General features: G+C 50.6%; 1 protein-coding gene across 1 annotated transcript in view; it reads left to right on the top strand.

Moving 5' to 3' along the window:
* slc7a10a (solute carrier family 7 member 10a) overlaps positions 1–16,439 on the top strand; it is a 124,186-nt gene that overhangs the window by 86,875 nt on the left and 20,872 nt on the right. Inside the window, exon 8 of the mRNA XM_068049856.1 lies at positions 7,416–7,512. Coding sequence (XP_067905957.1) covers positions 7,416–7,512 — 97 coding nt within the window. The remainder of the gene's footprint in view (positions 1–7,415; positions 7,513–16,439) is intronic.

Genomic DNA, 16,439 nt, shown 5'->3' with positions numbered 1-16,439 from the left:
CAGGAGCGTGGGACTGAAGTGCAGCCAAAACTTTGGATACTCGAACAGGGGCTTCAAACTCGCACACTCCATATACACAAGGAACACGGACTCGTCCAAGCCACAGAAATTACAGGCGACCTGGGAGTCCGTGAACCTACTTAAAAAGTCTATTGCACGGTGCAACACCCTCCACCCCAGGTCCCCGATGTAAAGGGGGAGGACTCCCATGTAGAGAGACCTCCATCGGGGTTTCCCCTCGTTGCCAGATGGCAACGCGGACCGCCAGGGTGTGTCCAGCCGGCTGACAAGGGTGAGGAAGTAGAGAGTGTGCAGGAGCAGCCCGTACAGGAAACCCTGTATTTCCGAGAGGTGGCTCGGATTGTGCGGGACTGGCTCCCGAGGAGGGGTTCGGGGCCTGGGTCTGATGACCACTTACAGCCAAGCGGGAGTCAGCTCGGCCGGGAGCACTCCACACTCCTGAGCCCCCTCGCCACCCGCAGTGAGGGGCATCCCAGGGGTTTTGGCTACTCTTCCACCCGCCGGACCGTCCCCAGAGTCGGCCGCCCGGACAGCCGAGGCGCTGTCCTCTGCCGGGGGGCGGGGGGAGCGCTCTGACTGTAGGCGACCATGTTCCAGACTCAGAATAGATCCCGGTAAAAGACAGGCAACTCCCTCAGAGAGGCGCGGCTAACGGACTCCACCAGGAGCTGCGTGTTGTCTTGAAGGCAGTGACACTGGCAGAAAAGATATGTCGCCAGCGCACACCATCTGGGAGGACGCTCGACGTACAGGTATCTCTGCAGGGTCCGAAGGTGGAGAGTCGCAGCCTGGGTGCAGACACACATCAGCGACTGGCCGCCCTCCTCGATCGGGAGACTCAAGACCGCGGCAGAGACCCAGTCTTTCCTCTTGCCCCAGAAGAAATCGACGAGCTTCTTCTGGATTTTGATGGTGAATGCAGGGGGTGGGACCAAAGTGACCAACAGGTACCACAGCATCAAGGCCACCAGTTGGTTTATGACCAGCACTCGGCCCCTGTAGGAAAGCACTCGGAGCAGTCCTGTCCAGCGCCCCAGCCGAGTGGTGACTTTCGCCTCCAATTCCTGCCAGTTGGTTGGCCAGGCTTCCTCAGCAGGGCTAAGGTGGACTCCCAGATAGAGGAGGTGCGTGGTACTCCACGCAAAAGGCGTCAACTCCTCCGGTAGGGAGTCCACCCGCCACTGACCCACCTCATTCTTTATCCTTGCGGAGGACACGGCAGAAAAGGTCTGCTGGCAGTCGCGCATCCTCTGCAAGTCAACGGGATCTGTGACCGCAAGGAGCACGTCGTCGGCGTAAGCCGAGAGGACGACCCGCATGGCCGGCTCGTGCAGAGCCAATCCCGTCAACCTCCTGCGAAGCAGGCACAGGAAGGGCTCCACGCAGATGGTATACAATTGGCCGGACATGGGGCATCCCTGACGCACTCCTCTCCCAAAGCGAAGGGGCGTCGTCAAGGACTGGTTAACTTTGACTAGGCACTCTGCGGCGGCGTATAAAGGTCGGACCCGGGCCACGAAATGCGGCCTGAGTCTGAAAGCGCGCAGAGTCCCGAAAAGGTATTCGTGATCCACCCTGTCGAACGCCTTCTCCTGATCGAGGGAGAGAACGGCGACCGACATACCAGTCCTCTGGAAAAGATGGATCAGGTCCCGGACCAGGTGGATGTTGTCCTGGATTGAATGACTGGGACCATGTAGGACAGGTCGGGGTGGATCATGAGGGTAGGTGGTGGTGTAGTGGTATTGTCACTGGACTAGTAACTCAGAGACCCAGGGTATTGCTCTGGGGACATGGGCTCAAATCCCACCACAGCAGAAGGTGGGATTTGAATTTAATTAATAAATGTGGAATTAAAAAGCTAGTCTAATGATGGCCATGAATCCATTGTCGAATGTTGTAAAAACCCATCTGGTTCACTAATATCCTTTAGGAAATCTGCTGTCCTTACCTGGTCTGGCCTACATGTGACTCCAGACCCACAGCAATGTGGTTGACTCTTACAGACCCTCTGAAACGGCCTAGCAAGCCACTCAGTTGTATCTAACCGCTACGAAGTCAACAAAAAGAAATGAAACCGGACAGATCACCCCGCATTGACCTAGGCACCGGACCAACTAGAAGGACAAGGGCAGCAGATGCATGGAAACACCACCACCTGCAAGTTCCCCTCCAAGTCACACACCATCCTGACTTGGAACTATATCGCCGTTCCTTCACTGTCGCTGGGTCAAAATCCTGGAACTCCCTTCCTAACAGCACTGTGGGTGTACCTACCCCACATGGACTGCAGTGGTTCAAGAAGGCAGCTCACCACCACCTTCTCAAGGGCAATTAGGGATGGGCAATAAATGCTGGCATAGCCAGCAATGCCCACATCCCATGAATGAATAAAGGAAAAAAAAGCATGGAGCCCAGGCAAGTAGACATAGCCCGGGCAAAAATCTTATAATTTGGAGGAGGGAGACCGGACGCCAGTTTTAGAACAAGCGGAGATCGCCCCCCTTTGGCAGCAGGACAATGACCAACTGCGCCACGACGGAGTCATCTCCCGGTCGCCAGGCTCTCCCCCAGGACCCGCGCGTAATCGTTCCCCAGAAAGTCCCAGAACACCCTGAGGAACTCCACGGTCAGCCCGTCCAGACCCAGGGAATTACCCTCGAGAGCTGGTGGAGGGCAACGGCCAGCTCCTCCAACGTGAGTGGAGCCTCGAATGCGTTGGCGCCCTCCAGGCTGACCTTCGACAGGTCCTCCCACAAAACTCTGCAAGTCCTCGCTGGATGGATCCAGAGAGAACGACGCACTGTAATAAGTACGGACCAGGAGGCCCATTCCCTCCAGATCCGTGATGGAGGATCCGTCGTCGGCCAGCAGCTCAATGAGCTGCTGACAGAAACCCCGCCATTTTTCCAGCGGGTAGAAGGGTGAGGCGCGGTCCAAATCTTGCATGATCTGGATCCGCGACCTCACGTACGCGCCTCGGGACCCTATGAGCTGCAGGTCCCTCAGCGCGCCCCTCTTCTCTTTATATGCCTACCACAGGGCCGGGTCCGCGAAGGCATGACCGAGACGGGACTCCAAGTCGAGCACCTCCCTCTCTTGGCGCCTGATCTCGGCTTCCCGCCTCTTGGTCGACCCCATCACGTACTCCTGACAGAAGACGTGGATGTGAGTCTTGCCCACATCCCACCATAGCCTCAAGGAGGGGAAGCCCCCCTGCTTCCTTCTCCAGTCGGCCCAGAATCGCTCGTCCTCCAGCAGCCGGTTGTTAAAGTGCCAGTACGCGGACCCCGTCCGCGTTCAGAGCGGAGTGAACTCCGCCCACACCAGGCGGTGGTCCGTGCACGGCACCAGCCACATGGAGGCCGCCGAGACGCGGGAGACGTACGCCTACGAAATGTAGAGGCGGTCAATTCGGGACCCTCCTCCTCCAAACCTCCACGTGAAGGTGCTGGAGTCGGGATGGAGATTCCGCCAGACGTCCACCAAGTTGAGGGAGCTGATCAGTCCCCTCAACTTCTCCACCGACGCTTGGCCGCACTGGGGACCGGAGCGATCCCCCACCTTGAGGGTACAGTTAAAATCCCACCCAAGGATGATGCACTCGCCACTATCGATGGAGCTCAAGAGAGCGGACACGTCTTCAAAGAAGTGCGCTTGCAACACGCCGGGCCTGGGCGCGTACACGTTCACAAAGTGGAGCGGCACGCTACCCAGGTGAACGGCAAGGTGGAGCAAGCGGCCCGGTAGAGTCCTGCTCTGGTCGGGAAAAAATAACCCGACCGAGCCACAGCGGTCCCGAGTCCCTCCGATTTTGCCCCGACCTGACCATCCCTTTACTTACCTTCCTGACACCGAACCTGCAAGAAGCTGCAGCGCATGCGTGATGACATCACAGTGACATCATTCGCTCACTGCGCAGACTCAGTTTCATCCCGGACTCTCAAATTAGGTAAGTTTTTAAAATTTCAATACTTACCAGCAGAGCACTTACCGTGTGTGTCCGGCCCGACCCGACCCGACCCGACCCGACCCGACCCGACCCGAGCCTGAAAGCCATATCCTGAAGATGGGCCCGACCCAACCCGACCCGACCCGACCCGACCCGGCCCGACCCGGCCCGACCCGGCCCGACCCGACCCGAGCCTGAAAGCCATATCCTGAAGATGGGCCCGACCCGACCCGACACGTCGTCAGGTTTGGGTCGGGTAGCAAGCCTCTACAGCCCGGCACTAGCTCCTTGACCCCCAAGATCTCCGGCTGAAAAGTCCGGACCAACAAGATAGCCACCCCACTAGAAATAGGGGTGAGATGACTCAAGTAGACCCCACCCTGCCACTCCAGGAGCCAGGTGGCTTTGTCTCCCGGAACGGTGTGGGTTTCCTGCAGAAAGCTCACCGCGTATCTCCCTTCCCTAAGGACTGAGAGATTGTGAAATCTGCGGTGAGACCCCCTGCTGCCGTTGATGTTGAGGCTGGCTATGGTTATCTTCATGTCAAAGGTACTTAAAACCCGTCACCAACACCTCACTGTGAGGAGGGAGTGGAAGTGCACCTGGCCCTCCACTCCCCCAGCAACCCATTGAGGAACACATTAAAACGGCGCCTCTCAACCAGTTTCATGCCCGTGCCCTTCCCCGCTCTCGAGGGCAGCTCGGACGGACTGGATGATCAGTGCCAGACTCGACCAATGGCCGAGGGCCAGCTGAATTTTATTGCGGAAACCCCTGCAAACTGCGAGGAAATCCTGGAGTTCCGCCGTGGGGATGAGAGGAGACTCGGTGGAAGGCATGAGGGACTCCACCACCTCACTGGCGATGGAATCAAGATCATCCTCCGTGCCCCACACCGAATCCCCATCCTCCTCCGGGTCGTCACCGCCAGCGGCCGACACACCCACCACACACTGTGGGGTGGACGTCCCGGCCACGCCAGCTGGTCCCGCCTCCATCATGATCCCACCCCCTTGCAGACATGGCACCGCGCCCCATCCGAGGTCCAGAAGACGCGGTAGGCAGTCCCCTGGAACTCCACACTGAAGTGGCCCTCCAAGACCTCCTCCCGTGTCAGCTGCATAAATAGCTGGTGGCGGAAGGAGTAGACATGTCGTAGGCCGTTCCCCTGAAGACCGAGTGGGACTGGAGTGATCCCAGACATCACCTCCCCCAGTTAGTGCAGGTTGGGGAGGAGGAGCTCATCAGGAATGAAGGGCGGGACGTGCGACAACATTATCCACTGCCAGTGGCCCCCAGAGGGTCCACTGGCAGGAAAGACGCACCACTGTTAGCCCCTTACTCAGGGTGAGGAACACAGCTTGCTCGGTCTTCAGGAAGAACACAGCCTTCCCGTACATCTTTGGGGCTGCCACAATGGCCGAGGGGCCGACAACCTTGGCCATTGCCTTAACGCAAGCCTCAATAGTCATGTTAGGGTGGGTGTAACTCTTCACCCCATGCTTTGATGTCAAGATTTTAAATGGTGACGGGGCCACAGGAGCGGCTGCTGCAGCATAGGAGGGCCCCGCTACCGGACAGGACTGTGAAGCCATGGGTAGAAGAGTCACACCCACCATTGAATAAAATAGAAATGGAGAGAAAGGAAAAAATAAACAATAACAAATTATCCCAGAAATATACAAATAGGTGGTTTATGGCTAGGGAGAGAGACTGAAGGAGAGGAAGGTCAGGAGGTTTTTGTACATCTTACCTTCATTTCAGGCAGTCCTTTCGCTGATCTTCCAGTTGGTGGTGTGGAGGGAGAGGGGGGGGGGGGGGGGGGGGGGTGAGGCGAGGGGAGAGGATGTCTTCACCAGGGACAGCTGGAAGGTGCCCAGGCACACTTTGTTTCCGGTGTTGTTTGAAACAGTAAAGAGAAAGTCTCTTCACCTGGGAGGGAACTCCTATCCAATGCTGTTAAACACAGGAGCTGAGCTCCCTGTTCAAACAAAACTGTGCTGTATCTCTAATCTAATCTTCTGTAGTATAAATGGGTGGTTGATGTTCGGCACAGGCTCGGTGGGCCGAAGGGCCTGTTTCAGTGCTGTATCTCTAATCTAAAAAAAAACAGCCCCACCTAAGGTCTTCCGGTCTCTTCCTTCCCTGTCCCCACAACAATCAATGAAAGGGCTTGAAAAAGCCAAATTCACAGGAGCTGTCATCTCTTCTAGCCTCCTGTTTTCTTCTTTCAGATTAAAGATAGATGGAAAAACTTTCCTTTCAAACTCAGTCTCTCTCCTTGCAGCAGTCACACAGCCACAGTCAGCTGCACCTCATTGATGCACTCAGCACCTCCAATTAGGCAGCAGCCAACGCACGTTTTTTGTATCTAAACCCTTTTTTTTCGGATTTAAGGTAAGGGGCAGGATTTGAGGAAAACTTTTTTCACCCAGAGGGTGGTTGGACTCTGGAACACACTGTCTGAAGGGGTGGTAGAGGCAGAAACCCTCACAACATTTAAGAAGTACCTGGATGAGCACTTGAAACGCCATAGTATACAAGGCTAAACGCCAAGTGCTGGAAAATGGCATTAGAACAGATAGACATGATATCCGGCAAGGACACGGTGGGCCAAAGGGTCTGTTTTTGTTCTGTATAACGATGACTCTATGGAGCTTTATTCTGCATCTAACCTCATTTTTTTTTCTTTTTTTATTACCCTGTGCTGTACCTATCCTGGGAGTGTTTAATGGAACAATGTAGAGGGAGCTTTACTCTGTATCTAACCCCGTGCTGTACCTGTCCTGGGAGTGTTTAATGGAACAATGTAGAGGGAGCTTTACTCTGCATCTAACCCCGTACTGTACCTGTCCTGGGAGTGTTTAATGGAACAATGTAGAGGGAGCTTTACTCTGTATCTAACCCCGTGCTGTACCTGTCCTGGGAGTGTTTGATGGGGACAGTGTAGAGGGAGCTTTACTCTGTATCTAACCCCGTGCTGTACCTGTCCTGGGAGTGTTTGATGGGACAGTGTAGAGGGAGCTTTACTCTGTATCTAACCCCCGTGCTGTACCTGTCCTGGGAGTGTTTGATGGGGACAGTGTAGAGGGAGCTTTACTCTGTATCTAACCCCGTGCTGTACCTGTCCTGGGAGTGTTTGATGGGACAGTGTAGAGGGAGCTTTACTCTGTATCTAACCCCCGTGCTGTACCTGTTCTGGGAGTGTTTGATGGGACAGTGTAGAGGGAGCTTTACTCTGTATCTAACCCCTGTGCTGTACCTGTCCTGGGAGTGTTTGATGGGGACAGTGTAGAGGGAGCTTTACTCTGTATCTAACCCCTGTGCTGTACCTGTCCTGGGAGTGTTTGATGGGGACAGTGTAGAGGGAACTTTACTCTCTGTATTCTTGCTCTTGTTAGCTCTGATTATTTACTTCTTACACTTGGTCTTTTCTTTCCAGACTCTGTTATGCAGGAGCTCGTGAAGGTCACCTGCCGAGTCTGTTCGCAATGATCCACATGAAACGATGCACTCCCATCCTGGCGCTTCTGTGCTCTGTAAGGAAGATTGAAGTTCTGCTCAGCTACTGTCAAATCATATCCTCTCCACTCTTCCCAAACCCTGACTGACAACGGCTGATAGATGGAATGATCAGTGTCACTTCCAGCAGATCAGAAACTGGGTGTCAGCCGAGGTTCAGTGAGGCCACTCACCCCACTGAGACCAATGGTTCTGCGTTCCAGTTCTACTCCAGAGAGTCAAATTCTTAATCAAGGCCGACACTCCAGTGCAGTACTGAGGGAGCGCTGCACTGTCGGGGGGTCAGTACTGAGGGAGCGCTGCACTGTCGGAGGGTCAGTACTGAGGGAGCGCTGCACTATCGGAGGGTCAGTACTGAGGGAGCGCTGCACTGTCGGGGGGTCAGTACTGAGGGAGCGCTGCACTGTCGGAGGGTCAGTACTGAGGGAGCACTGCACTGTCGGAGGGTCAGTACTGAGGGAGTGCCGCACTGTCAGAGGGTCAGTACTGAGGGAGCGCTGCATTGTCGGAGGGTCAGTACTGAGGGAGCGCTGCACTGTCGGAGGGTCAGTACTGAGGGAGCGCTGCACTGTCGGAGGGTCAGTACTGAGGGAGCGCTGCACTGTCGGAAGGTCAGTACTGAGGGAGCGCTGCACTGTCAGAGAGTCAGTACTGAGGGAGCGCTGCACTGTCGGAGGGTCAGTACTGAGGGAGTGCTGCACTGTCAGAGAGTCAGTACTGAGGGAGTGCCGCCCTGTCGGAGGGTCTACTGAAGGAGCGCTTCCCTGTCGGAGGGTCAGTACTGAGGGAGTGCCGCACTGTCAGAGGGTCAGTACTGAGGGAGTGCTGCACTGTCAGAGGGTCAGTACTGAGGGAGCACCACACTGTCGGAGGGTCAGTACTGAGGGAGCGCTGCACTGTCGGAGGGTCAGTACTGAGGGAGCGCCACACTGTCGGAGGGTCAGTACTGAGGGAGCGCCACACTGTCGGAGGGTCAGTACTGAGGGAGCGCTGCACTGTCGGAGGGTCAGTACTGAGGGAGCGCTGCCCTGTCAGAGGGACAGTACTGAGGGAGTGCCGCACTGTTGGAGGGATAGTACTCAATGTTACAGTGAGGGGTGTGGGGTATTTCATTGAATCATAGAAAGTTTAAGGCATAGAAAGAGGCCATTTGGCCCATCGTGTCTGTGCCGGCCAAAAAACGATCCACCTATTCTAATCATACCTTCCAGCATTTGGTCTGTACCCCTGCAGATTACGGCACTTGAGGTGCATATCCAGTCTCCTTTTGAATGAGTTGAGGGTCTCTGCCTCAAATACTATTTCAGGCAGTGAGTTCCAGACCATCACCAGCCTCTGGGTGAAAAAGTCTTTCCTCATCTCCCTTCTAATTTTTCTACCAATCACTTAAAATCTCTGCCCCCTCGTCACTGATCTCTCTGCTAGGGTGAGTAGACTCTTCACCTCCACTCTATCCAGGCCCCTCAAAATTTTGTACATTTCAATCAGATCTCCCCTCGGCCTTCTCTGTTCCAAGGAGAACAACCCCAGCCTATCCAATCTTTCCTCATAGCTGCATTTTTCCTGTCCTGGCAACATCCTCGTACATCCCCTCTGTACCCTCTCTAGTGCAATTACATCCTTTCTGTAATGAGGTGACCAGAACTGCACACAGTACTCAAGTTGTGGCCTAACCAATGAGTTATACAGTTCCAGCATAACCTCCCTGATCTTGTATTCTATACCTCGGCTAATAAAGGAAAGGAAAGGACTCCATATGCCTTCTTAACCACCTTATCGACCTGTCCTGCTACCTTCAGGGATCTGTGGACATTAACTCCAAGGTCCCTCACTTCCTCTACACTTCTCAGTATTTTCCCATTAATCATGTATTCCATTGCCTTGTTTGACCTCCCCAAATGCATCATCTCACACTTCTTTGGGTTGAATTCTATTTGCCACTTTTCTGCCCATCTGACCAGACCATCAATATCTTCCTGCAGCCTACAGCTATCCTCCTCGCTCCCACACGGTCAATCTTTGTGTCATCCGCAAACTTTTCTATCATGTCCCCTACGTTTATATCTAAATCGTTGATATACACCACAAAAAGCAGGGGGCCCAGTACTGAGCCCTGCGGAACGGCACTGAAAACAGCCCTCCAGTCACTAAAACACCCGTCAATAATTACCCTGCCACTGAGCCAATTTTGTATCCACCTTGCTGCATTTCCCTGGATCCCATTTTTTTAACCAGTCTGCCATGTGGGACCTTGTCAAAAGCCTTGCTAAAATCCATGTAGACCACATCAACTGCACTACCCTCATCTATCTTCCTTGTTACTTCTTCAAAAAATTCCATCAAGTTGGTCAAACAAGATCTTCCCTTAACAAATCCATGCTGACTATCCTTGATTAACCTGTGCCTTTCTAAGTGACGGTTTTTCCAGTCTCTCAGAATAGATTCCTATAATTTGCCCACTACTGAGGTTAGACTGACTGGTCTGTAATTATTCAGTCTATCCTTCGCTCCCTTTTTAAACAGAGGTACAACATTAGCAGTTCTCCAGTCCTCTGGCACAACACCTGTATCCAGGTGAGGACTGGAAAATGATGGTCAAACCCCCTGCTATTTCCCTCTCTTGCTTCTTTTAACAGCCTAGGGTACATTTCATCCGAACCTGGTGATTTGTCAACTTTCAAGGATGCTAATCCCATTAATACTTCCTCTCTCCCTATGTTTATCACATCCAATGCTTCACACTCCTCCTCCTTAACTACAATATCTGCCTCTTATTTTGAAGACAAATGCGAAGTATTCATTAAGAATCATACAAATATCTTCCGCTCCTACACATAGGTTACCTTTTTGGTCTTTTATGGGCCCTACTCTCTCCTTCGTTATCCTCTTACTTTAAATGTATTGATAAAACATCTTTGGGTTCACCTTGATTTTGCTTGCCAATGTTCTTCCATGCCCTCTCTTTGCTTTCCTAATTTCCTTTTTGATTTCACCCCTCCACTTTCTATACTCCTCTCGGCTTTCTGTAGTATTGAGTTCTCTGTGTCGGACATCAGCTTTCCTTTTCTGCCTTATCGTGCCCTGTAGGCTCCTTGACATCCACGGGACTGTAGATTTGGCCACCTCACCCTTTTTCTTTGTGGGAACATGTTTACCCTGAACCCTTCAATCTCCCCTTTGAATGCCTCCCACTGTTCTGACACTGAGTTACCTTCAAGTAGCTGTTTCCAGTCCACTTTTGCTAAATCACTCCTCAGTTTAGTAAAATTGGCCTTGTCCCAATTGAGAACTCTAATTCCTGTTCTATCTCTGTCCTTTTCCACATTTATGTTAAAACTGACTGAATTATGATCACTACTACCAAAATGCTCTCCCACTGCCATTCCTTCCACCTGCCCAACTTCATTTCCTAAAACTAAATCTAAAACTGCACCCTCTCTGGTTGGACTTGCTACATACTGGGCAAAATGGTTCTCCTGAATGCACCACAAGAATTCTGCTCCCTCAATTCCTTTCACACTAAAACTATCCCAGTTAATATTGGGGTAAGTAAAATCCCCTACTATTACTGCCCTATTGTTCTTGCACTTCTCAGAGATTTGCCTACATATCTGCTCTTCTATCTCCCTCTGACTGTTTGGGGGTCTATAGTAAACTCCCAGCAGTGTGATTGCCCCTTTTTTGTTCCTTAGCTCAATCCATACGGCCTAATTTGATGAATCTTCCAACATATCATCCCTCCTCACAGCTGTAATAGTTTCCTTGACCAAAATTGCCACTTCCCCTCCTTTCTTATCCCCCTCCCTATCGCATCTGAAAACCCTGTAACCAGGAACATTGAACTGCCATTCCTGTCCCTCCTTAAGCCACGTTTCTGTTCTTCTTCTTCTTTGGCCTCCTTGTCTCGGGAGACAATGGGTGAGCGCCTGCAGGTGGTCAGTGGTTTGTGGAGCAGCGCCTGGAATGGTTATAAAGGCCAATTCTAGAGTGACAGTCTCTTCCACAGGTGCTGCAAATAAAATTGTTTGTCGGGGCTGTTTCACAGTTGGCTCTCCCCTTGCGCTTCTGTCTTTTTTCCTGCCTGCTAAGTCTCTTCGACTCGCCACTCTTTAGCCCCGCCTTTATGGCTGTCCGCCAGCTCTGGCGGTCACTGGCAACTGACTCCCACGACTTGTGATCAATGTCACAGGACTTCATGTCATATTTGCAGACGTCTTTAAAGCGGAGACATGGACAGCCGGTGGGTCTGATACCAGTGACGAGCTCGCTGTACAATGCGTCCTTGGGGATCCTGCCATCTTCCATGTGGCTCACATGGCCAAGCCATCTCAGGCGCCGCTGGCTCAGTAGGGTGTATATGCTGGGGATGTTGGCCGCCTTGAGGACTTCTGTGTTGGAGATATAGTCCTGCCACCTGATGTCAAGGATTCTCCGAAGGCAGCGAAGATGGAATGAATTGAGACGTCGCTCTTGGCTGACATACGTTGTCCAGGCCTCGCTGCCGTAGAACAATGTACTGAGGACACAGGCTTGATCCACGCGGACTTTTGTGTTCCGTGTCAGTGCGCCATTTTCCCACACTCTCTTGGCCAGTCTGGACATAGCAGTGGAAGCCTTTCCCATGTGCTTGTTGATTTCTGCATCGAGAGACAGGTTACTGGTGATAGTTGAGCCTAGGTAGGTGAACTCTTGAACCACTTCCAGAGCGTGGTCGCCAATATTGATGGATGGAGCATTTCTGACATCCTGTCCCATGATGTTCGTTTTCTTGAGGCTGATGGTTAGGCCAAATTCATTGCAGGCAGCCGCAAACCTGTCGATGAAACTCTGCAGGCACTCTTCAGTGTGAGATGTTAAAGCAGCATCGTCAGCAAAGTGGAGTTCCCTGATGAGGACCTTCTGTACTTTGGTCTTCGTTCTTAGACGGGCAAGGTTGAATAACCTGCCATCTGATCTTGTGCGGAGAAAAATTCCTTCTTCTAAAGACTTGAAAGCATGTGAGAGCAGCAGTGAGAAGAAGATCACACCACTCAGGATAGGAAAGGGCTCTGATGAGGTGCCGCTATGCTGAATTGTGCCTTTCATATTGTCATGGAATGAGGTGACGATACTTAGTAGCTTTGGTGGAAATCCGATCTTTGGTAGTAGTCTGAAGAGACCACGTCTGCTGACGAGGTCAAAGGCTTTGGTGAGATCAATGAAAGTAACGTAGAGGGACATCCGTTGTCGGCGGCATTTCTCCTGCAGCTGGCGAAGGAAGAACAGCATGTCAATGGTGGATCTCTCTGCTCGAAAGCCACACTGTGCCTCCAGGGTAGACCCACTCAGCCAGCTTCTGATGCCTGTTTAAAGCGACTCGAGCGAAGACTTAATAACTATGATATCATACTGCCACATGTCTATCTGTGCCCTCAGCTCATCTGCTTTATTTGCTATACTTGTATTGAAATAGATACCCTTGAGCACTGCCAAACTCTCTCTTTATTTTCTAACCCTTGATTCCTCTGTCTTCCAGACTCATCCATTAACTTAAAATAAAAGCAAAATACTGCGGATGCTGGAAATCTGAAATAAAAACAAGAAATGCTGGGAACACTCAGCAGGTCTGGCAGCATCTGTGGAGAGAGAAGCAGAGTTAACGTTTCAGGTCAGTGACCCTTCTTCAGAACTGGCAGATATAAGAAATGTGAAAGGTTTTAAGCAAGTAAAGCAGGGGTGGGGCAAGAGATATCAAAGGAAAAGGTGTAGATAGGACAAGGTCACAGAGAATAACCGACCAGAAGGTCATGGAACAAAGGCAAACAATATGTTAATGGTGTGTTGAAAGACAAAGCATTAGTACAGATAGGGTGTTAATGGACTGAAAGCTGAACAGCCGCAAGTACAAACTTGAAAAAAAAGTTGGTAGGCAAATTGAACAAACTAAGATAAAATAAGATAAACACAAAAAAAAAACAAAAAGAAAAAGAAAAAATAACTAAAAATAAAATTAAGATGGGGGGCCCGTCATGCTCATAATTTCAGAGCATGACGGGCCCCCCATTTTAGTTTTTTTTTAGTTTTTTTTCTTTTTTTTGTGTTTATTTTATTTTATCTTCGTTTGTTCAGTTTGTCTACCCATTGTTTTTTTTCAAGTATGTACTTGCGGCTGTTCAGCTTTCAGTCCATTAACACCCTATCTGTACTAATGCTTTGTCTTTCAACACACCATTAACATATTGTTTGCCTTTGCTCCATGACCTTCTGGTCGGTTATTCTCTGTGACCTTGTCCTATCTACACCTTCTCCTTTGATATCTCTTGCCCCACCCCTGCTTTACTTGCTTAAAACCTTTCACATTTCTTATATCTGCCAGTTCTGAAAAAGGGTCACTGACCTGAAACGTTAACTCTGCTTCTCTCTCCACAGATGCTGCCAGACCTGCTGAGTGTTTCCAGCATTTCTTGTTTTTATTTCATCCATTAATTTTCCACCTTCCATTTTCATTTCTGATTTTGTCCCAGCTCAGGTCCCCATCCCCCTGCCAAACTAGTTTAAACCCTCCCCAACAGCACTCGCAAAACGTCCCGCAAATAACTCAGTTCCCGGTTCTGTTCAGTTGCAACCCGTCTGGCCTGTTACAGGTCCCATCACTCCCAGAGCCGGTCCCAATATCCCAGGAATCTGAAGTCCTCCCTCCTGCACCATCTTTCCAGCCACACATGCATCTGTCTTTTCCTTCTATTTCTATACTCACTTGCGTGTGGCATTGGGAATAATCTGGAGCTTATTACTTTTGAGGTCCTGCTTGCTAATTTCTTACCTAGCTCCCTAAATTCTGACTGCAAGACCACATGCCTCTTTCTACTTATGTCGTTGGTTCCGATGTGGATCACGACTGCTGGCTGTTCACCCTCCCCCTTCAGGATGCTCTGCAGCCGCTCAGTGACATCCTTGACCCTGGCATCAGGGAGGCAACACACCATTCTGGATTCACGTCTGCAGCCACAGAAACGCCTGTCTGTTCCCCTGACCATTGAATCACCTATCACTATGGCTCTTCCAGTCTTCCCTGTACCCCCCTGTGCAGCTGAGCCACCCATGGTGCCATGGTCTTGGCTCTGGCTGCACTGCCCAGCATCACTTTCCTCAGTATTCAGAACTGAATACCTGTTGGAGACTGAGATGCACTCAGGGGTCTCCTGCACTACCTGCCTGATTCTTTTTGACTGCCTGATGGTCACCCATGCCCTCTCTCCCTGCATACTCTTAAGCTGTGGGGTGACATAAGAACTTAAGAAATAGGAGCAGGAGTAGGCCATTCAGCCCCTTATGCCTGACCCTCCATTCAATAAGATCATGTCTGATCTGTCCCAGGCCTCAACTCCTCTTTCGGGCCTGCTCCGCGTAACCCTTGACTCCCCGAGATTTCAAAAATCTGTCTACCTCCTCCTTAAATACATTTAGTGAACTAACCTCCACAACTCTGAGGTAGAGAATTCCAGAAATTCACCACCCTCTGACAGGTGAAATTCCATCGCATCTCAGTTTTAAATGAGTGCCCCCTTATTCTGTAACTATGTCCCCTAGTTTGAGATTCCCCCACCAGTGGAAACATATTGTCAACATCTACCCTGTCAAGCCCCCTTAGAATCTTATATGCTTCAATAAGATCACCTCTCATTCTTCTAAACTCCAATGAATAAAGGCCTAACCTGTTTAGTTGTTCTTGATAAGACAGTCCCTTCATGCCAGGAATCAGCCTAGTGAACCTTTTCTGAACTGCCTCCAATGCTAGTTTATCCTTCCTTAAATACGGGGACCAAAACTGTATGCAGTACTCCAGGTGTGGCCTCACCAACCCCCTGGACAGTTGTAACAAGACTTCCCTATTTTTAAACTCTAACCCCCGAGCAATAAAGGCCAACATTCCATTTGCCTTCCGAATTACTTGCTGCACCTGCATGCTAACTTTTTGTGTTTCATGTACAAGAACACCCAGATCCCTCTGTAAAATCCCTCTATAAAAAGGCAGTATTTTGTAGTCTTTCTCCATCTAAATAATAATCTGCCTTTTTATTCTTCCTACCAAAGTGGATGACCTCACACTTTCCCACATTAAACTCCATCTGCCAAGTTTTTGCCCACTCACTTAACCTATCTATATCCCTTTGCAGATTCTTTGTGTCCTCATCACAACATGCTTTCCCGCCTATTTTTGTATCATCAGCAAATTTGGATATATTACACTCTGCTCCCTCCTCTAAGTCATTAATATAGATAGTAAATAGTTGAGGCCCGAGGACTGATCCTGGTGGCATCCCACTAGTTACAGCTTTCCAACCTGAAAAAGACCCATTGATCCCGACTCTCTGCTTTCTGTGTGTTAGACAATCCTCAGTCCATGCCAACACATTACCCCCAATACCCTGAGCTCTTATTTTGTGCAATAACCTTTTATGTGGCACCTTATCAAACGTCTTCTGAAAATCCAAATGCACAACTTCTGCCGGTTCCCCTTTATCAACTCTGCTTGTGATATCCTCAAAGAACTCTAACAAATTTGTCAAACATGATTTCTCTTTCATAAAACCATGTTGACTCTGATTGCATTATGTTTTTCTAAATGTCCTGTTATTTCTTCTTTAATAATGGACCCTATCATTTTCCCAATGACAGATGTTAAGCTAACTGGTCTGTAGTTTCCTGCTTTCTGTCTCCTTCCTTTCTTGAATAGGGGCGTCACATTAGCGGTTTTCCAATCCGCTGGTACCCGACCGGAATCCGGTGAGTTTTGGTATATTATGACCAATGCCTCCACTATCTCTGCAGCCACTTCTTTTAAAACCCTTGGATGCAGGCCATCAGGTCCTGGTGACTTGTCTACCTTTAGTCCCATCAGTTTGTCCAGCACCTTTTCCCTCGTGATAGAGATTTTTATAAGTTCCTCCCTCCCATTTACACC

The sequence above is a fragment of the Heterodontus francisci genome, chromosome 17 (assembly GCF_036365525.1).
Source record: "Heterodontus francisci isolate sHetFra1 chromosome 17, sHetFra1.hap1, whole genome shotgun sequence".
Taxonomy (NCBI): Eukaryota; Metazoa; Chordata; class Chondrichthyes; order Heterodontiformes; family Heterodontidae; genus Heterodontus; species Heterodontus francisci.
This window is presented reverse-complemented; position numbering and strand designations above follow the sequence as displayed.